The sequence below is a fragment of the Phalacrocorax aristotelis genome, chromosome 1 (genome assembly GCF_949628215.1).
Source record: "Phalacrocorax aristotelis chromosome 1, bGulAri2.1, whole genome shotgun sequence".
NCBI classification, from domain to species: Eukaryota; Metazoa; Chordata; class Aves; order Suliformes; family Phalacrocoracidae; genus Phalacrocorax; species Phalacrocorax aristotelis.
Window position 1 is genome coordinate 103,697,934 of NC_134276.1, and position 21,376 is coordinate 103,719,309.

A 21,376-nucleotide genomic window follows, 5' to 3' on the forward strand; every position below is an offset into this window, starting at 1 on the left:
CTTTGGAGCAGAGATACAATTTAACTTTAGCAAACTGGGAGGGCTAACGTAATTTTTTCTCCTAACTGGAAGTTTTCATGGTTTTTTTCCTCCAAAGGTTCCGCTTCCTCCTAATGGGCAAATGCCAGGTTTTGGTCTCCTGCCTACCCCACAGTTTCCACCCATGACTCAACCTGTGATTCCACCAACAGCACCTGTGCAGCAAACTTTTCAGTCTCCTTTTCCAGTACAGAGTGAATCACACATGCAAAAACCACATCAGCAGGTGAGGACCCCTTGCAGTATACAAACAAACTTAAGTGCTCTAATACATGTCTTTCTCAAACTTGTATAGTTTGTTCAGGAGGGGAAATTTCATGATAACCATGGACAGAGATGGCTGTGAGGGTACCTCATCTGAGAGAAAGTTGGATAGCTGCTGCGCTACATTACAAGTCTGGCATTTCAGAAGTCTGGCAAAACTAGCATCTGTATGCTTTATGCTTCCTTTTGTGAAAGACTTTGGATTGCATTTTGTCCTTCCAGTTCTCTTTCCCTCATCCTCCCTTTCCTGTCCCCATCATGCTTCAGGAATGTTTTGTTCCATGGAATTCCGGCAATGTAGTCTCATTCTGGAGAGAAACTATCTGGAAAAGTTGATTTTTAACAGCCTGGTAGATCACTAATATAGTGGAAATGGACTCAGAAGTCTGTAAAAGTTTTAAAAAATAGAGGGGTATGCAAACACCTCTCTCTTGCTTCTAAGATTTTGGAGGATATTGTTGCCTTGGTAACTGGCTGCTAGTAAAAAGACATCAAAGCGCAAGTCTATTTATGAGTCTATACCTTAAAAAAACAAAGCTTCATTTATTTACCTCTTCTGTTCCAAGGAGAGGAAATACTAAGATGAAAAATAGAGATGGAATCAAGCTGTCTTTATACGGTTACCTGTGATGTCACAGATTCTAGAAATAAGTTCTTGCTTTCCACTTGGAATAAAGGGACAGTTCTCAAGAGTATCTTTGTAGATAGTTTTTTTTAGTCTTGAATTCTGTTGGATCAGTACATTTTGAGAGACTGCTTGTTTGGATGTTCCCTGCCAGGGTTGCATCATGAAGACCATTTAAAGCTTAGGCAGGACACAGTATGTTCTGGAGTGGGGAACTGTAGGGGATTTGGGGTAGGAAGAGCTGTGTTGAACTCACTGGTTTGGGTTTTTTTTTTTGTTGGTTGGTTTAAAGCATGTTCTTGCATTTTATGTATTGTTTTTATGACTTGCTGCTTCATTCTTCGAATTTATTGCAATGTAATTTGCTTATATATATAGCTTACAGTAGTTTCCTATAACATCTTAGAGAATAGTTTTCTAGTAGACCTTACTGTGCCTGTGATTTTGATGACAGAGCAAGAGCCACTTACTGACGTCAAGGAATATACTCATATTCTGTGGAGATACGTGCGGTGCTGAAATTGACTAAAATTTGCAAATTGAAAATGAGAATTAAGTGTAAATTATTTTTGCAGTGGTTGTATTAGGTTCTTTTAATACTGGATTGTCTACCTATTAGTGACTACAAAGTAGTGGTGAAGCTTCTGAGGAGAGTTGCATTACATTTGAATTACACATATATGAATATTCAGTATAATTTTAGTGCCATTACATGTTTTAGTCTAGGCACAAAATGAAATAAAATGCTTGTACTACCTAACTGTAACACCAGTCAACTTAATATTTTAGGATATGGAAGTGGAACAGCCACCTATTCAAGAGGGAAAACGGCATGTTTCTGACAACAGAAAGTCAAGATCTAGATCTGCGTCAAGGTATATCTGTGAAAGTTCTTTTAGTGAGTGTATAAATTATATCAAGGATTGGATTTTGACATAAGGAACTTAAGTGTGTCATGTAGAAAGACTTGAAAACAGTTTACTAATTCTGTACGAGTACTGAGGAGAGTTATACTGATTATCTGGAGCTCGGAGAATCCGGTACTGTACTGCCAGATCTACTGCGGGGGGTGGTAACTTCTAACTGAGATGACAGTAAATAGCTGAGAGGTGAGCTAATTCCTTGAACTATTGGTGGAGCTCATTTCCAGTGCCTTAGGACATAATCCTGTTACCTCTATTTCGAGTTGGCTCGGGTGCCCCAATCAGCACACTTCTTTTGAAGTCGTTTCTTGTAAGTGCCTGGTTGTGCTGTACAAATTGGATTCTATGACTAAATGCCAAGAGACACATGTAACAAGAGTCCACTTCAGTTTAATCTAAGGATTCATTACAAGAATTACTGTCTGTGTATTATTCTCTGTGTGGACAACACTAGTGAAATTTCTTGGTAAAGTCAAAACTGTCAAGGGCTTTATTTGAATTTCTCTTCTGGAAGTCAGAAAAAAAGACACCCTTTGAATCTCTTACCTCTGAGGGGAGTTGTGTATAAATACAGCTAAATATTTTATGTACTTCAGTGCAGTGGTAATGAGACACAGATTACTGACTCTTAAGACCTGTGAACCTCTGAAAGTCATCTGCCTTCTAAAGAAAACTGGGTATCTATGCAGTTCTCTTTTATTGGTAGAGAGTAACTTCATCTCCATCAATCTGAGTAAATTTTAGGGAAGCAGAATATGATAGTTTAGTTTTGTCTGTGCTCTAAAGACAGTTTTCTTAGGAAGAAATCTGTGATCCAGTATACTGTGGGACTTCATCTGTCACAGAGGCATATTTCACATGCCTCAGCTGACCTAACAAATCTGGCTCCAGTATTAAAGCAAAGCTATCTGCTTAGTTACTAGTCTTCTCCTTTGCCAAGTTTCATATGACTTCTTTGAAGGTTTACTCTGTCTTTCAGGCCTTGAGTGGTTTAGAACTTGAACATTGTGTGAAATACAATTCCACTGGCCGAATTTATTTTTAACCTCTCTTTTCAGTCGTTCTTTGTAAAAGCAATAAAAATTTTCCTCATATAAGCAGGTGTAATTTTTCTGTGTTAATATGGACATAGTTTTGATAGTGAACTTCAATACAAAATTAATAGAAGATAACAAAATGGAACTGTTCAGGTAGAGTGCATTAATAACCTACTGTAATAATTTATTCCAGTTCTAAATGCACGTGAGCTTGGATTTTTGGTTTAAGTGACTGAACTCTTGCCTGGTTATTTAAATAGATCGCTGAAATAGTTGTCTGTCAATGCCAGGGTCAAAAAGATGGAACGTAAATGGGTTTCCGTTTAAACTAGGTCACCGAAAAGGAGACGTTCAAGATCTGGCTCCCGATCGCGAAGGTCACGTCATCGTCGATCTCGATCTCGGTCCAGGGATAGACGCCGACACTCTCCTAAGTCTCGGTCGCAAGAAAGACGTGAACGTGAGAGGGAAAGAGAACGCAGGTCAAAAGGCCTTCCTCAGATCAAGTCGGAAACTGTTAGTGGTAAGTTCACTCTTTCCCTATATTTTTGATGTAACTCTGCAAATTCTTGCGATACCATTGTCAGATGTTCAGCATCTTCCGGGTTCATGTATGGAATTTTTTTGTCAGTGCCCAGTATTTTCTTCAATGAATTTTAGAGTTCTGTGAAGTGGAAGATACTACGGTAGATACTACCCCTATGTAAAATGGAATACTAAGACGACAAGCAGTTATTTTAGAAAAACAGTAAATGTCAAAGAAATACACTTCTTGTATCTATTAGACTTTTTTTTTAATGTAATACTGACAAGTCCACTTACCTTCAATATATGATACCTGCTCAGAATATCCCAGAAGGCAACTCTGATCTGATGTGTGTTATTTAATTTTGTTCCTTTTTCTTGGGTTTAATGCTATTTGATGTGGGTTACAAGACTCATCCAAACAGAATAGAAGTTAACTATACTGCGATTTATTTTTTGAACAGTTGTAAAGCTGGTAAGAACTAAATTCACCACTCATCCCTGTACTTCCTTTACTCATAGTAGACAATTTGGCATTTTTTTAATATCTCCAAGTCAGAAATATTTTGGCTGTAAAATGAGGAAAGAAAAAGCTGAAACACCATGGGTTTTTTTTCCTTCCTTCGAGTCATAGAAGGTAACGCAGATTGGGCAACAAGAAGCTGAGCACATTATTATGATTTTTCTAATGACTCAACGTTGTATGCCTCTCAAACCTGGAGGGGAGCTTTGACCTGGAAACCACACAGGCTAATGTTCAGATTTCTGAAATAATCCCAGTTTTGACTGTGTTTATAGACAAAATGTAGTAGTTGTCTTCTGAATATTCCTGGGGAGTGTGGAATCTTCTCTGGAGTCATCAAGTAAAATGAGAACATTCTTTAGTTTTTGTTTCTCTTAGATAAAAAAAGAGTGTTAACTAGCCAAAACTTGGAGAATGACAATGCCATTAGTTTAAAAGGACTGAGACTTAGTAGCTGTCCATTAAAAGCTTATTGGCAGTGGTGCAAGATACGCATTTGCCAACACCTCTCCCAGATTCTGTCACATAATGCTTTTCAGGTTTTCAGTTTTATGTCACTTAGTGGGGAAAACATAGATGAGTATTAAATATTGCTGTAGTAGTCTTCAGTGAATGTGATACTTGCAGCTCATCTGCTATTTTATTACCTGGAAGTGTGAGGTGAGACAAGCATGTTGCTTACTCTTTCCTGAAAGAAAAAGCTTGTGACAATAGTTTTTCACCTAACTGTAGAAAGAAATGGCATTGAATAGGCCACTAAAGAGGTCAAAAGTTTGGTTGCTCATTGCCGTTGAATTGTCACTGTGTTCTGGAGGAAACTCTTGCTAGTAGTGGGTGTATCACTGTAAAGGATCTAGTTATCACCTTGCCTGTAAGTACCATCCATAACTTGCAATGGTGGCCCGAAGCTTGGATTTCATACTAAGCAGAGTGAGTTACCTTGTTGTGAAATATCCACTGTATGTGTTGCGATATTTTATGGAGCATTGTTAGCAGCAAAGCACATTTCTCCATTTTATGAAGATTTGCAGGGGTCACGATCACCTGAACTTGTAGGTCACTTCAATATTAGATAACTAGAGAAGCTTCTCAGTGAGTACATCCTAACAGTGATTCCGATGTAGTTGCTCTGGTTAACTGTTAATGCAGCTCCAGGCAGGCAAGAAAAATAGGATTCTGTCAAACACTCCTGAAGATTAAAATATGTATTTTAATATTAGCTGGCTTTTAAATTTGAGTAACTGATTATTTTAAAATTACTATTTTGGCATTCTGGCTTGTAAAAATGTGTATTTCCAAGTGCGCTTACAATCTCTGTTAACTCTTTGATTGTAGTTTGTAGTACTACGCTTTGGGTAGGACAGCTTGACAAAAGGACAACTCAACAGGATGTTGGGAGTCTTTTGGAGGAGTTTGGCCCAATTGAATCAATAAATGTAAGTATAAATGGTGCAGTGTAACCATACGATATCAAAGTAGCTTACAAAAACTTGTTTCAGACTGTTTTAAGACAGCTTTATTTTTGATATATTCAAATGAGTCAAAAGCTCTCATTTCCTATATGGGTGGTTGTTTTCTAATGTGTAAACTCAATTCATTTGGTTGCTTTGTAGAAAAACAAGAGGGTAGTTGCTTTAGTTTCTTGCAGTTTAAAAATGCTCTTGGGGGTAATACAGAAGATTATCCCATTTTCATAAAAGTCATGCTTTCTCTGGAGAGCATTGAATGAGAAAGGGTTATTGAGGAGATGGGTACAGAATTACATACTGCGCTACCAAGTTCCTTGTGTGCGCCATTTTGTTTGATTATAGAAATGTGGACTCTCAGCGGGTGTTCTTGTTTCTTTTGCTTATTCCTCTGGAGAATTGTTGTTATGCTTTGCGGTATTTAAGGATATTTTTATACAGAAATGATTGCTGTTCCGGTAGCTATAAAATTTCATTAAAACAAATACAAAGGAGTGACTGTAATTTTCTTCCTATTCCCAAATTTTATACAACAACAAAGAAGTTTCTTGTCAAATGCATTACAAATAATAAAAATTATTACAAAACTGCAGATAAAACTTAATGTGAAGGTGCAGCTGGCAGCTTGTGGTATATGGAATGAAGTGGGATATTAGAGCATCTTGTTTCTTCCAACAAAGTAACTAGTTGCCAGAGCACAGCATTTACATGAACACTACTGTTTAACAATTTTAAAGGATTAAATAAAGAAGTCGTCCATATTCTCACAGAGAATAGAGTTTAAAACTTTCCACATAAGTTGCTTTTAATTTACTAGGAATTTGTATTTCCAGAGGATACTGGCTATCTCAACCTCTTAAACTAACATTCTGTTTCATACTTCCATAGTCCTTTTTGAAACACCTGGTGATGTTCCAGCTTACTGTAAATGAACACTTGTATGTTGTTCATCACTTTGTTAATGGTCTAGCAAAACCAATTTTGTTTTTTATTAAAATGCAAACAGATGATACCGCCTAGAGGATGTGCCTATATTGTAATGGTTCACAGGCAAGATGCTTATCGTGCCCTACAAAAACTGAGCCGAGGAAACTTCAAAGTCAACCAGAAATCTATAAAGGTACCTCTTAGAAAATGTCAGGTGGTTCTAAAGTTATTGTAATTACTCTAACCTGTTTTAATCTCTTCTAGGCTTTTGGTTATTTTAGACTTTTATGTATTTTGGATATGGTATTCTGTAAGTTTATAGGAATGGACCACTTTTTTTTCTTGATAAGTATTCTTCCCGTTCTGTAATGTGACTAGTGGAACTTGTATCGGTTTCCTTGAAAGATTGCCAATAATTGTGTTTTTAACCAACAAAAATGGTGTCCTTTTAGTCATTACAGTGGACTGTAGCTGTGTTTTTCTTGTTGTTGGTTATCTGTCTTGTGACCGAGTTTTGTTAGATAAGATAATCCTACAAAGAGTACTAATAAATAAGGAAGAACACATTCATTAGTGAAGTTCTTCCTTTTGTAGAACATTGTATTAGTGTGTGACACTCCTCTGAAGGAAAATAGAATTAATCTTAGTGACTGGGAAACATTTGAAGAAACTGCCTTTATACAGTTTTACAAATTGTGTGCAAGATTCAAGCCAAGACATAAGAACTAAGTCCGCTTTAAAAAAACCTCTTATTTCAGAGTTTTGTAACTAGCCTGTTTTTCCTGCTGTTTCACTTAGAGCATTCTTTTTGCTTTTTAGCCCCAAATGGTAATGCTGTTTTGTCAGAACTAAATATTAAATCCATTAAAATGGAAGCCTTTTACTGACTACATGTATTTTCCCCCCCCAAAGATTGCATGGGCTTTGAATAAAGGAATAAAGCCAGATTACAAGCAGTATTGGGATGTAGAATTAGGTGTTACTTACATACCATGGGACAAAGTGAAACCTGAAGATCTTGAAAGTTTCTGTGAAGGAGGAATGTTGGACAACGAAACTCTTAGCCCAGGTAAAGTGGTGCTACATCTTTAAATGCTTTTAAAGAATTGTCCTTTGTGCTGATGTACTGAAGTTGGTGTGGCTGACTTTCATGACTCTGAGGTGCATATAAAGTCCTTGAAATGGCTGAGAAGTGTGGCATGTGTAACCCGTAGATTGGAGAGTTTGTAAGCACTTAAGGACTGTCCCTCATCAGGAGTTGTGCAGCTGTGTTATGGGAGGCTGGGCTAAAAATGCATGTGGATACCAGGTGACCTGTCAGCTGCGCTGGTATTTGCCCTTGATGGTAATGCATGATGCGAGTGTGTTAGTTCCAGAGCCAGCTTGGTGCCCCCACCCTGGTTTGTGCAAGGCACCCCTAGCAAAGGAGCCTGCCTTTGGAGTGCTTGTGTAGCAAATGAGCTGATGGCAGCTTTATGATTTCTGAAAAAAGTGGCTATAGTTTTCACACCCGTGACATTTTCAGTTGCTTTAGCAAGTCTTGTATTTATAGGGGCCTGATAGAATTCTTGTTATTTTGAGTGTAAGCAGTGAAAATATCAGGCTTCTATAGTTGTATGAAGAAAATGACACCTGTTACAATCAGCAGCTTCAAATCAATTACAGGCTTCAAGTCAGTATAGAGTTGTTAGTGGGCTGGCTGTTGTGATTTTAGAAGTAATATTAAATTAATGCAGTACTTAAAAATTGAAATTGCCTTAAATTATTTGAATTGATACTCTAGGCTGCTGTGTTGGTTTTTAACCATTGTGTGGTGTGCTGTCTAGTTACTGAAACTTTATTCAGGGTTTTGTAATTCTGTCCAATTTGCCCTAATTAGGTAGTGGTTATGCTAAATAATAGCATCTCTTCATGATAAATACACAAAAATAAGTCAAGTGTATATTTTAAATGGAAGCCTAAAAATGATAAACATAACCTCAGTGTGTTCCAGTCTTCTCAATGCTATTCTCTTTCCCATAATGCCCCTTCACTGATCCCTTTTTTCTGCTTCTCTGCCTTGTCCCAGGAAGTTCTGACAAACAATAGGAGCTGTATTTCTTCTGTACAATGAGTTTAAACCTATATTTGATGTTTTTCTTATTTTGCTGTGAATCTTTGTTGTTCTATTCTCCTTTTCCTTGTTCGAGACTTGAAAGTGTTGGGGTTTTTTCAGAAATTACTTCTCAAATTAGTGAAAAAGCTGCTGCCTTCTTGCTCCAGAGCAATGGAATGAATCTGTTGAACACTTGTCCCAAAACAGCCATACTTGTTTGTGTTACAGATAATGTGTTTCAGAGTCCCGGTCGTGTATAAATGCTGTCAGTACAAAGAATTGTTAAATGACTAATGAAAGGAATAAATTTACTTTTATGTTTAAGTGATTTGCTGTACTGTGTTTAAAGTAATTTGGAGTTTTTAATATCAGAAATACATTTAAGTGCTTCTTAGCTCTGTGCTGCTCATTATCTGAATATTTTCAATTACATTATTTTTGTAGATATCACAAAGCATGATAGTTTTACATGGCAGTACTTGACTACTTGTCTGCTTCTACTGAGCTGATACATGTATGTTTGGGTTTGTTTGGTTTTTTTTTTAATAGAGTGGAAGGGGATTCCTAAGAAGGCAGAAAATGAAGTAGCTCAAAATGGAGGTGCAGAAGCTACACATAATGAACCAGTGTCACCTATACCTAAAGCTTTACCTGTTCCAATTCCTGTTCCCATGCCTGCACCAATAACAGTACCTCCTCCACAGGTGAGAGTTGCTTCTCATTTGCTCTGGATATCTAAACAAAATCTTACTTTAAAAAATAATTCAGTATGGCAATATGTAAGTTAGAGAGGGAGGAAATAGGGTGAATGGTGACTAGTTATTTCATGTGTGTTTTTGTCATGTTCTTGTCCCTGGTTAAAAATGCTCTTGTTGCCACAATTGGCTGTGCTGTCAATTTATGAAGATAACTTTTCTATGCCATGAGTCAAGTATGCACCTGAAATCCATCATTGGAGTTTCTTCATGTAAAAGAGCCATACAATAGAAGAACGTTTCTTTTCATCTAAGTCACAGTGGCAATGGAAGAGTTGAAAAAAATGAACCCGTTAGGGTTTGGAGCGTGTTTTGTGCCCAGCAGCAGCAGAGACTCTGGTTTGATTTCCTTGAAAAGAAATGTAGCTTGCATGTACCAGAACAACCCTGGGAGCTGAGTCAGCACGTGGTTAGTGGGAATGATGGAGGATTTTCTCCAAAACCTTGTTGCTGCTTAATGCTAATGTAGGCAGAGTATATGTGTCTCTGCCAGATCTTTATTTGAAGTATTATAGTGACTGTACTTCTAATATCTGCTCTCTCAGTCCCAGATAAATTACTGCAGTAGATTCTTTTTATTAATGGACTGAATTGCATCTTCTGTTTTATGATTGCTTTTTTTCCTGTTTTCCTAATCAATTTTCCTCACTGTTGGTTTAAATAAGCTACAGACCTCCTAAAACATGCACATTGTTTTCATGTTTGTTCATATCGTGTATACTCTCTATGAGCAGCCTTTGGGAATTTAGTATAAATATTCTCATACTCTTCCTTTGTTGTGATAATGGCTCTTTAGTCAAAGATGGTGCTGTATATGCGTTCACTAAAAGAACACTCTGAAATTTTACCATTAGTTTAAGTAGTGTGTAATAATAATAATTCCCTCCAGTGTTTGATAATCTGTATTTCTTTTGGCTTTACTTAATGACAGACGTGTTACTGCTTTTATAGTAATAGTTTGTTTCTTGTCACTGTTAAAATAGTAATAAACCTTCTCCCAAATGGGAAGAAGTGTGAATAAAACTATTTTACATCTTGAGAAAATGGGATTTATGAACTGAAATATGGCAGACACTCAGAAAAGATCAAGAACACGAATTATTTGAAGACATATATAATTTAGCCAAGTATGTGATTTGAGAACATAGTATGTTGAATTTGGTGTTGTTTTGACACAGAATTCCTGAAATGCTGTAAGGTATTATTAGTAAATGAACACATTAAATAAAATTTCTCAGTTCAGAGTGTTTTAAGAGCCATTAACTATATGAAAGAGTAGTGATTTTGTTTATTTTCCTTAAATCCATGCTGAAAAAGAAAGTGGAAAGGAAAAACCAACCAGTTTCAGAATATATAGGGGGTGCTGAATTCTTGTCCAGGCTCCTCCACTTCAGTTTTTTACTATGGCAAAAAACCCTCTGTCTTCACAAATTCAGGCCAGGATCAGAGAACTGTATTTAGTCTTCATCTTTGGTTTCGCTGTGAACTTTCTTATGCTGTCTTATACTTAACCAATGCAGTTGTCTTCTCTGGCCATAAAATGAGTTTATAATTTGTAAATAGTTCTTAAAGCTTGCTAAGTTCAGCTGTGCTGACGTTAGTGGTGTTAGGAGTAAAAGTAATATGTTTTGTAATATGCAAATGTGACCTAATACCTAAAGGAAAAAGCTCATTATATTCCACTTCTTTTGTTTAAATAACTTTGTAGAATACTCTTGCATTTTAATTAGCTGACATATTTTTGTCCTGTGATACAAGCAGAACTGCTTTCATTTTGTATTTGGCTTCAGTGTTCGGGACTGTAAGAGGTGGGGAGGTTGTTACGAGTGCTGGGTAGCTGCTGATGCTGTCCAGCCTGGAATGGCCATCAGTACAGGTATACCAGGTAGCTCAATCCATCTGTCTGGCTGCTCCCCTATTAGCCATGGAAAGCACCCTGCCCACCCTGGTCCCCTGACTGGAGAAGCAGGTTTGATGCGTGTGGTATGTCAGAACAGGCTTTATGTGTTGTCCTGATTCAGGCTGCAGTGGTCAGACATAAGGCTGCCTGACAGATAACCCCAAATGGCTTTGGCTGCATGATTCTCACTTCTTGACCTTCCTTTTTGTTGTGCTTTCTCCGCCCTTTCTCCACTCTAACCTCCTTCCAAGTAAACAACTCTCCCCTAATTATGTTTTTCTATGTTGGTCCCAGTTTTGCTGTATCCTTACCCAGATTTGCTATTTATGGTACAATTACCTAAGTAATATTGTCCTTGTATGGTATTCTTGGATATGGTTACTTATGTGTTGTTAGCCTCACAAGGGAGGTCCTTTTTTCCATTAAGACCTCCAGTGCTCTTTTCTGGTTATCTATGAAGTCTGGCTGTTGTTCATGAAGCAACCTGTTAACCTCTGGCAAAACCCATCCATCCCTTATGGCACTGTCTGTAACTTGTCAGCTTCTCACATTGTTATCCGTCATGTCTGGCAGTTTCTGATGTTGTGTCCAGTAGCTTCTCATGCCCATAATGCCCTTAATGCCCTTTCTCATGAAGCTGAACTTCAGGCCAAGGCCTAGTCAGCAGCTTTGTGGTCTGCCCACAGCCCTAAAAATGCCATGCTTAAAGGTAGGATGGGAAGGAGCTGCATCGCTCCTTTCTCTGGCAGAGCCTGAGTGGGCCTTCTGTGCTACCCCCTGCATGGGCTGGACACATAGGGATGGGGCCCTGCTCTGCTGGACACGACCCGTGAGCGGCATAAGTAACTGCGGACTGATCTGTAACTGCCAGCATCACCTTGACCATGAATTGCAGCTCTGTGTATGTAGTAAGGCACTTAAAAACAATAACATCCTTCTAAGAGCGATAGCCTGTGTAGGTAAGTCTGGTTCTTTGACCTCAATGCCACGGCATCTTCTCAGCCACAGGGTACTGGGTTGTTGGCAAGGTAGGTGGAATACTTTTGTTGTGTTGTGCCACTGGAGTGAGCCCTTTTCTTGCCTATAGATTCAGATCTCTGAGCTGTTGCTGAATCTGGTCCCACTCCTGCAGGTCTGAGTAATCCACCTCAGTGGTCGGCTCTGAGGGTAGGTCTGTGTTTATTTTTGAGTCATATTGCAGTGTCCAAGATCAACTTAAGTCTATTACTTGGTTATTGAGAGTGAGTTTCAGTTAATAACACTCATGATATGGCTTGTGTTGTGCATTCATTGATGAGGTTTTAGGCAATGGGTGTTCCATTCTCCTGGCAAATCTTGGTGTTACCCTACCAAAACTGCTATTCTTTCACAGTGAACCATGGCTCAGGCTTTGCCAGAATTGTACATTAAAGTCCAGGGGGTTTGCTGTGGCCACCCTTTCTTTAAGTTTTCCCATCCAGCCTGAAGTTCCTTTTCTTCATTTAATGAGTTTTCAGCCAGAAACCGGAGTCCAATTTGAGTGGGTACCTCCCAAATTTCCTGATGTATTTCTCAATCCCATGTGCTCCTTCTCCCTGTAACTAGATGTGGGAGTTGTGCACTGGTCCAATATCCATCCCATACCCTTCTTACTGAAACTGGCAGATTCCTCCTTTTCAGTCTTCCTGTTGGAGACTCCAGGTGCCATTAAATATGTATTTACTTGTCTTGGAGCACTGTAGGTAGACTGTGCTCCTTTAGTTCACAGGGACAATGATTCTTCTTCAAGTCTCAATCTGAGAGGTTGTGCAGTAAGAAATAGTTGTACCTGGGCACAGGCCAAACCCCAAGACATGTTCATGGAGATGCACCTGGCAGCCTGCATTACAGTTATTGAGAGTTTAGTTATTCCAATTTCCAATGTTGCTAGTAAAATACCAGGTTTTACCAATATTTGTCTCCCCTTGATTAAAGGGTCTCCCCAGTAGCGTTTGTTATTTTGTTTTATGCAATTCGTTAGCTATCATTCTGAAACCGTTCACCAGTCCTCTGTTTGTTATCTGTCAACGTTTATGAGCCATTGGTTCCATCTCTTCAACAACAGAGAAACTTTATATGTCAAATTGTATTTTAAATTAGATGATGTGACATTTATGCAGAGATTTGTACCATCTTCCTTTTTTCTTTCTGCTTAAAGGAAAGGCTTTAAGTGTTACTTGCAATTATGTATTAGAGGGTTAACGTCTTAGAAAAAATTAAGTATAGCGGTTAAGCTTAGATAATTGGGTATGAATATTCTCTAATATGTACCTGTATCATCAAAGGAAGATGATTTTTGTATTCTGGTTCCATCATAATATGGTACTGTTCATGATACCTTCTCAAGCCATTACGTACACATGCTTCATCCACGGTTTTCTCAGCTTATAACTACTTACGGACTGGCAGCACTTGGCAAGTTTCCCCTCTTTTTCAAACCTTTTTGCCTTCTTGGTACCCCTCCCCAATTCCTTCTGCTACATATGCACTCTGTACAAGAACGTTCGCTTCACAGAACATTACTGTGATCAACAGATCTGTCACAATGTCTAGCTTAATTTTTTAAGCTGTTCTTTCAAGGAGTGCCCTGTAAAACAAACAGAAAGACCTACCAAGACTACTAGGTTACTGTGGTTTTGGAGCACTTTTTCGAAGGCTTTAACTGTGATTGATGGAAACATCTCTAGGGTTACTCAAAGTTAATGTTTATCTAGGTAGTCTTGGCCTTACTTCGTATTCCTAGATGTGCTTACCTGTGCAGGGTTAGCCTTGCAAGGTCCTAGTTCCCAGAAGGTCCCCAGTGCTCCTTTCTAATTCTCTGTGAAGTTTGGCTGTTGTTCACATAACACCCCCTCAACCACCTGCAGAATCCAGCCATCCCTCATGGTGCTACGTGTAACTTTTGTCAGCTTCTCACGTTGTTGTCTGTCATGTCTGGCAATTTCTCATGCCACATCCAGTAGTTCCTTACATCCTGCTCTGTTAGCTTAACTTCAGGCCAGGGCCTAATCAGTGGGTGGTTATAAGCCAATAAATAACCAATTTAAAACTAAAAAGTAGTGATCTGCACTACAGCCTAATGAATTAAAGCCTATTGTAATTAACTGATTTTAAAATTCAAGTACTGCAAGTTTTAATGTGCCTTAGCTCACTAACTTAGCCATTGCTGAAGAACTTGGAACAGAAGTTTGGAGGTGTATCAGGTACTTGGCAGCTTTAGCATCTTCTCCAGCTTTAAGGAGAATATTCTGCTTACTTTGGTTTAATGCCACTTCTTTCAGTTCTGAGAATAAAACAGTAAAGGCTTTTCCTTCTTTACTTTAGAAATAAAAAAATGAGTTATGAAGGGTCTTGATGTAGTAGCTCTGAAATGTTGATGGTCATGGAGGTGAGTCAGTTACAATCACTTGAGCACGCAGCTCTCCTTTGCTTTAATAAATCAATTTTAAAGCAGAGCATATTTTGATTAAACTTTTTTCCTTTTGATTCCCAAACATTTAATTTAATTTTTATAGTCAGGTCATAAATATGAGTCTAAGAACCAACTTAATTTAAATCAGTTTTCATTCAGAGCTTGATATAAATCAGAAGTGAAAAAAATAAATGAATAAGGAAACAGTAGTCCCTCTCACATAATATACAAACTCGGGTAGCAAAAAACAAAAGGTTTTCCGTTGTTCCGAGGTTGCATGTATTAGAGCGTATCATGCTGGATGGTAAAATTGATTCCAGGTACTGTGTAAAGTGGATATTTAGATGAGTTACCAGCATGCCTTAATATGGATTTACCACAGAGAATATTTTTTCTTCAAGAACAAAGGCAAACAAGATCAGTGTTGGCATTTTAAGTTGTAGGAGTTCTTTGACGACTAATTAGGTCAGTTACATAAGTCACCTTGCTGCACAGTAATTTAAGGTAGCTTAAATTTTCTTGTTTTGATGGACAAAGCACAGAAGACAGCAGTCCACATTTGAACAACAAATAATCCATTCAGTCTTCAGGTAATGCATTTTTCCCCTTACCTTTTTCTTAGGTTCCACCACATCCGTCAGGTCCTCCTGTGGTTGGAGCACTCCAACCACCTGCTTTCACAGCACCTTTAGGAATCCCACCTCCTGGATTTGCTCCCGGAGTGCCACCACCGCCACCACCTCCATTTTTACGACCTGGTTTCAACCCGATGCATTTACCGCCAGGTATATTTATATATTTTTAGGAATAGTAAGTCTTTTTTTAACCATGTAGCAATTAAAAGCATCTGCCGTATAAACTGCACAAGTATGTTTTGATAAAGTGATACTCAGTGTTAATATATACTTGTTTATAGGTTTTCTTCCTCCTGGACCGCCACCGCCTATAACTCCTCCAGTTTCTGTTCCTCACACTCCAGCAGTAAACATCCCAAATTGTAAGTGTTTAAATCTTGGGCAAGCGGCAGTAGAAGGAAGGTATCGTGCAAGCAGAAAAGCTGACTTTTTTTTTAATATGTCAATGCATTGTTTCTCAGCTACAGCAACTGGTGTGAATGAAGACACTACAAAAGATTCATCTGTAGGAAATCCCATCCCAACAGTGGTTTCTGGATCCAGAGGGAATGCTGAAACTACCGATAGTTCCAAAATATATGCGACTGTTCCACCTCCTGTAGCACCTACTAATGTACCTGCTCCTGTCACCCAGGCTATTCCACTTCTTGGTAAGTTAATTTTTCTATATATTCTTCAGTTTATTCTGCCCTGAATTTAAAATATGATTCTGATTTTGCTACTGACTTACACTTCATGGGAAAGTAACGCAGATTTTCCTAAACTCGTCATAATTTCTGCCCTTCTGTTGGCTTTTAAATCACTCTTAGAGGTTTGATTTTGCACAGAAAGAGCAGTGAATTTTTTTTATCGTTCAATATCTGTTTTCTGAAGAAGCAAAAAAGCAAAGAAAAGCAAAAAAGTAACGTGTAAGTTACGAATTCAGGACAGAACAAATGCTGTCTACTTTTAATAAGCCGAGTTTCATACCGTAGAGAAAATTAACTTACAACAAAATATCCATATGACATATGAACTATGTTATAGACTCAACTATTACATGTATAAAATTAACTTATAGAGAAACAGTTAGGGGTTTTTAATGTATTTTTTAAATCTGTGAAAATACGGTATACTTTTTATGTATGGAATAAATGATTTTAATAAAATGAAAAAATGAAAGCTTTTATTCAGCCCTGCAGTATTCTAGGTTCTGAAACCTTTTAAACAATAGTTTACCTTATTTAAATATTACGAAATAGTGTTTTGACTAGCAAAACCAAGCTGATTTTGGATATCTGATATAAATCACTCATCACAAAATGATAGGAACTTGGTCAGATTTTTGAAGAGACTATGTACTGTTTAATGTTACAGAGGTCTACTAAATATTTATTTTAGGATGGCCTTTTATGGGCCAGTGGCCAAGAATATACTCAAGAGATGACAGATTTTAATGAAATTATTACATTTATGGGATTTTAGACCTCTAAATGAGAGCCTAACAGGTGAATGAAAAGATCATTTTGTTTTAGTGTATTTCTGCCCAGAACTTCAGAGTGTATGCTGAAAAAAACCCCAAAGACTTGTCTCCCTGAGAGCTCACAGCACTGTTGAATCTGATGGCTAAATTTTACAACAGTGACTAGTGATTTTTGCATCCTTTGTGTTGGAAACTTGAAATAAGACCCTTTTAAAAGGCATTTTTCAAAAAGTGAAGAGCTGCTTCTCTCTGAAAGTCAGTCTGCTTTTTAAAAATCTACCACAGCAGATATGCAAAACCAGTAGCTAATGCCTTTAGAGTATCTTGGACTTTCGGGAAACAGAGAAAAGCTTAAAAAAAAAAATTCTGCAGTGACACCATGGACTGAGAGAATTTTGTAGTAATAAGGATTATTGGGCTACACATTTGACATTCACATCTTAATGATGAAGTTACACTTTTTGTAATTGTAAAACAACATTCCAGATTTTTGAAGTTTCATGGCACTATGTCTTGTACGGCATAACTTGAACTTTTTATTCCAAGCCTTTGGAATGTACTGAGTTACTCTGCCGTTTGCTGTATCACTATACACATACGAAAAATACTTTATTACAAAATAAAGATTGGAACGAAGTAAAATATATACCCACATTAGTTACTTGGACAGTACATTTTTTTTTATACTTACACATTCAAAGAAGCTGAATTTGATAAATCTGAAGATCAAGAACTTGCTTTTGTTTTTATTAATTTGCTTACTGAACAGCTGAGGCAGGTCAAGTTGTCCATTTGGTCAGAGTGACTTCTCTGAACATTCAGTCTCATCGACAAGGCGACGGGAGAGGTTTTTTTTCTTCTTATAAGATTGCACGTGTGGGCTTACAGAGTAGTCATGAAGTAATAGCTTAGAGATCTCTGTGTTTACTTAAGTCATAGCATTTTATGTTGATGAGTGTCTTATTTCAAGAAGTTGTTATTTATAATCAAGGAGTTATGTAAAATCCTTCCATCCTGACATTTCGGAGTTAAGGGGGACTGTTCACGATCTGATAGAAGATACAAGAAAACCAGAAGAAACAGATAATGATATTTTACTTGATTAAAGATAAAAGATTAATATCAGTTGTCTTTGCTTTTAAAATTTTTTCAGTAAGTTAATGCAAAAGAAACTGTCTTCTTAAAACCACTTTGACCCGCGTTATCAGTTGAGCTCAGCTCTGTGTGTGAGAGTCCAGATCTGGTCTCTCCTTAGGCTGGAAGAAAAACGTGAAAGAGGTGATGTTTTCCACCACTCATGCTGATCTGTATAGCAAAAAAGCGTCCCTTGAAGTCTTGCGCCCCCCCCCCCCCCCATCCTCTGAGTTCAAGAGCTGGCCAGGCTGCATCGTCATTCCTTCCTTTCCATTCTGTGTGTCAGGTTTCACTCCTAGGGAAATCAAAGCATGGGAAATGGAGCGTGCCAGGGTTTCACCACGCATGCGGACATGAGATGCAATCTACATACGCATCCCAGTCCCAGAGACCGGAAGTACTTGCAGGCTTGACAGTTGAAATGTAGCCTTAGTGTCTGACGTGCAGTCTTGTACAGGTCAGAGGCAAATGAACTGGACAAAGCAAATGAGTAGGTACAGCATCACCCTCAGTTAGCTGTGGGAGAGTGCAGACAAGGGACGTCAGACACTTCAGACTAAAGGACCTCCTGTTCAAGAGTATATGGTTTAGCAGTTTTCACAGATGACTGATTGTGTGACTGGTTTCTCACAAAGTCCTCAAACTGCTCGTTACATATTCCCATGATGTGGCTCTCCAAGCTGAGATAAGAAGGTGGAAGAAAGATTTGTCTGACAGCATCATGAAGTATGTCATGAGGACTCTGCTTGGGGAAATAGGGATGAAGGGGCTTGAGTAGTGTAACGTGAAGAATGAAGAAATGTTCTTCGGAAATTTGGGCAGGATAGAAGAACTTCAGCAGGCTGAATAGAAGGAATGAAGATTGCTCTGAAGAGACTGTCGTAGAAATCTGAACTTAACCTTGCTTGAGAACACCTTATGTAATCTGTACACACTCAGGAGCTCTTTTCTAACTTTTGTAACTTCAAAATGAAGCTTATCTATCTGTTCAGATTTTATATGGAAGATATGTTACAAAGTAATTCTAAATTGATTATTGTAAGATTTCATATGCTTTCTTAGTAATGTAAGTTACGTTCTGTTTCATCTCCACTAATTTCATTCGTTCCCCCAATGTAATTCCTTCATCACTTCCAACAAAGACATGTTTGTGCTTAGAGGAGTGATCCCTCGTGGACATTGTGTCTGAATATTTTTGTGCTTATTCCTAAAAACCACCCTCACCCTCAGGTTGTTCTGATTTAGTTGTGTCCTTGATCATATTCACTGCTGCTATAGCTTCTTGTTCTTAATTTGAACAAGATTATCCAGACTGTAACTGGTTTTATGTGTGCTCATATGCCATTTTTAAAATGATCTGCAAAGCAGATACTTTTAGACTCCTTATATGTGTGCATATTGCAGAAAGCAACAGGCTTTTAAATCATTTTTGATTTGCCAACTTGTTCTTAGCATTGAGCAAATGCTGTAATTTGGACCAGTAATAAACTGCTGTTGCAGATGCTATGTTTGAATATTCAGATTCTGTGATCTATTATCTCGATTAAATACACTGTATTGCAGTTTGTAGGTTCTGGTCTAGTGCTCTTTTTACCAAAATTCCTACCATGATAATTACCTATTATCAAAGATGAATTATACTGTAGTTCTCATCGAACTTGGTATACATTTCCTGTTAATGCATGTTGAATTATTATTCTTTTCTCCCTTGCTGGTTTGTTCTTAAGTGACTACATGGTCTTCTTGTAATCTGCATTAATATGAAAGGTGACAATATTCTCTGAGCTCCTCAGAGTACTATTATATCATAAAGCAGCTGCTTCCTTCACAGGAAGGATGAGCTTCCTGTTAATACAGGATATGAATGGTGATACACCTAATACACTTCCAAATTCCTTGTGATGGACCATCTTAAAAGCATAACGAACACTGCATGTTTGCTAATTACATATATGACTGTTCCTTTCATAACCCTACCGACTGAGAATTCAGAGGTAAGGGAACGTGACCTCTCAAGCACCATTCATGGAATTCAGTTTCTCCTTGATGATTCCTTTGACCTGGATCAGTTCAGTGTTCATGTTTTATAAAGCAGGAATTTTAGACGTCTCTATACCAGTAGCCAACACTGTACCCATAACGTAGTTTGACTCTTAGGTCCTTGTTTAAGCATCTGCTGTGAACAGGAGCAAGCTCCTAGTGGCTTCAGTGGTGGACATTGACTGCCCAGAAAAATGTTGGTATTTATGGCAAGTTACTTAAGCTGTGAATTGATATTTAGGCTTTTAAGTTTAGGCTTCTTTCTTTACAGTCTTGGCCTCACCTAAAGGATTCTGTATCAAACTCTAGAAAAAGACATGAGACTTAAAACACTGGCCCTCTTTCAAGAATTTCCTGGTAGTATTTCATGATCTAAGACGCAGCATTCCCCACTGGCGAATGACAGAATTAGTGGGATGTGCTAAATGTTGCAGAACATCAGCATCAGACTCAAAACTGTGAACCTTTAGCTTGTTCTGCTGGAATTGTAAGCTTTTGACTTCTTGTTCTTATATGTATTTCCATGAGATTTGCAAAGGGAGGTGTATTTGAAGCAGGGTTGCTCTGCCAGATACAGAAAACACCATTCCTCCACTTGCTTTCTTGTAACAGCACAGCGGAGAAGTAATGTAAGGGATTATAAGAGACACTATCATCACTCATTGAGCAGAGTTCAGTTAAAAAAAACCCAACACCAAACCCAGATGCTACACTTCTCAGTTACATTAGCATTTTTAACACTGATGATTACCACAGAGGGAACATGGGCTTTGTCCAGCCAGAAGAAAAGATAATCAGAAATGGAATTACATCTGGCTTTTTACCTAATTTACCAGAACAGTAAGGATGACTCCTGTGACCTCTCTGGATAGAAGACACTTCTTCAGGACAGCTCTAGCATTCTGGGCTGTGTCTTATGAGTAAAGTGAAATTACAAAACTTTTGACGCTGTGTGATTGTTCTTGCACCTCTGAAACAACACCTGTGGTGGTTGGCGATGGGTTTTCTTCATACACTTGCACCTGCGTCCTTCATAGTAAATGCTCTTTGCATGTTCTGAGGACCTTTATGAATCACTGGTAAAAGTTACAAATAAAAATAAGGTTCGAAAGCAATCTCTAATTTTACACATTTGAACAGAATTACATGCTACGTGTAAGGTCTGAGGATTATATCTCCAGATTTAAGAACTGTGTCTTGCAATAAAAGCCATGTCTTACCAAGTTTTGCAGAATAATGACCTGGTGAAAGGGATGGCTGCGTTGCATACCCATAAGCAAGAAAGAGAAGGTTAGCTACTACAAAAAGGTGTACAGTTATGAACAAATGAATAAAGTACAGGCTGAGGCAGATAAATTCTGTCACTCATCTGCACAGGTATGAAGTGGTCATTAAATCGCTTTATTGTTTCTCTAGGAGCTCCGGTACTTCAAGTTTGACAAACAGTTTGAATTTTACGTACTGTCTTTCCCTATACAAAGGGCTTTGAACTCTCCAGGACATTCCTAGATTTCCTAGACAGTGCAATCTGCACCACTGATTTCACCAAGCATCTTCAGTAAACTTGGATGTGTTTCTGGATGAGAGTAAATTTTT

The 21,376-nt window shown here is 38.1% G+C and overlaps 1 protein-coding gene across 2 annotated transcripts in view; it reads left to right on the forward strand.

The window, feature by feature from the left end:
- The window catches only part of SCAF4 (SR-related CTD associated factor 4), a 46,923-nt gene that overhangs the window by 21,989 nt on the left and 3,558 nt on the right, over positions 1–21,376 (forward strand). For both annotated transcript variants that reach the window (XM_075101014.1, XM_075101022.1), the window contains 10 exons: positions 98–265; positions 1,718–1,803; positions 3,221–3,411; positions 5,272–5,372; positions 6,409–6,522; positions 7,242–7,398; positions 8,974–9,128; positions 15,132–15,294; positions 15,426–15,506; positions 15,606–15,794. In XM_075101014.1, coding sequence (XP_074957115.1) covers positions 98–265; positions 1,718–1,803; positions 3,221–3,411; positions 5,272–5,372; positions 6,409–6,522; positions 7,242–7,398; positions 8,974–9,128; positions 15,132–15,294; positions 15,426–15,506; positions 15,606–15,794 — 1,405 coding nt within the window. The remainder of the gene's footprint in view (positions 1–97; positions 266–1,717; positions 1,804–3,220; positions 3,412–5,271; positions 5,373–6,408; positions 6,523–7,241; positions 7,399–8,973; positions 9,129–15,131; positions 15,295–15,425; positions 15,507–15,605; positions 15,795–21,376) is intronic.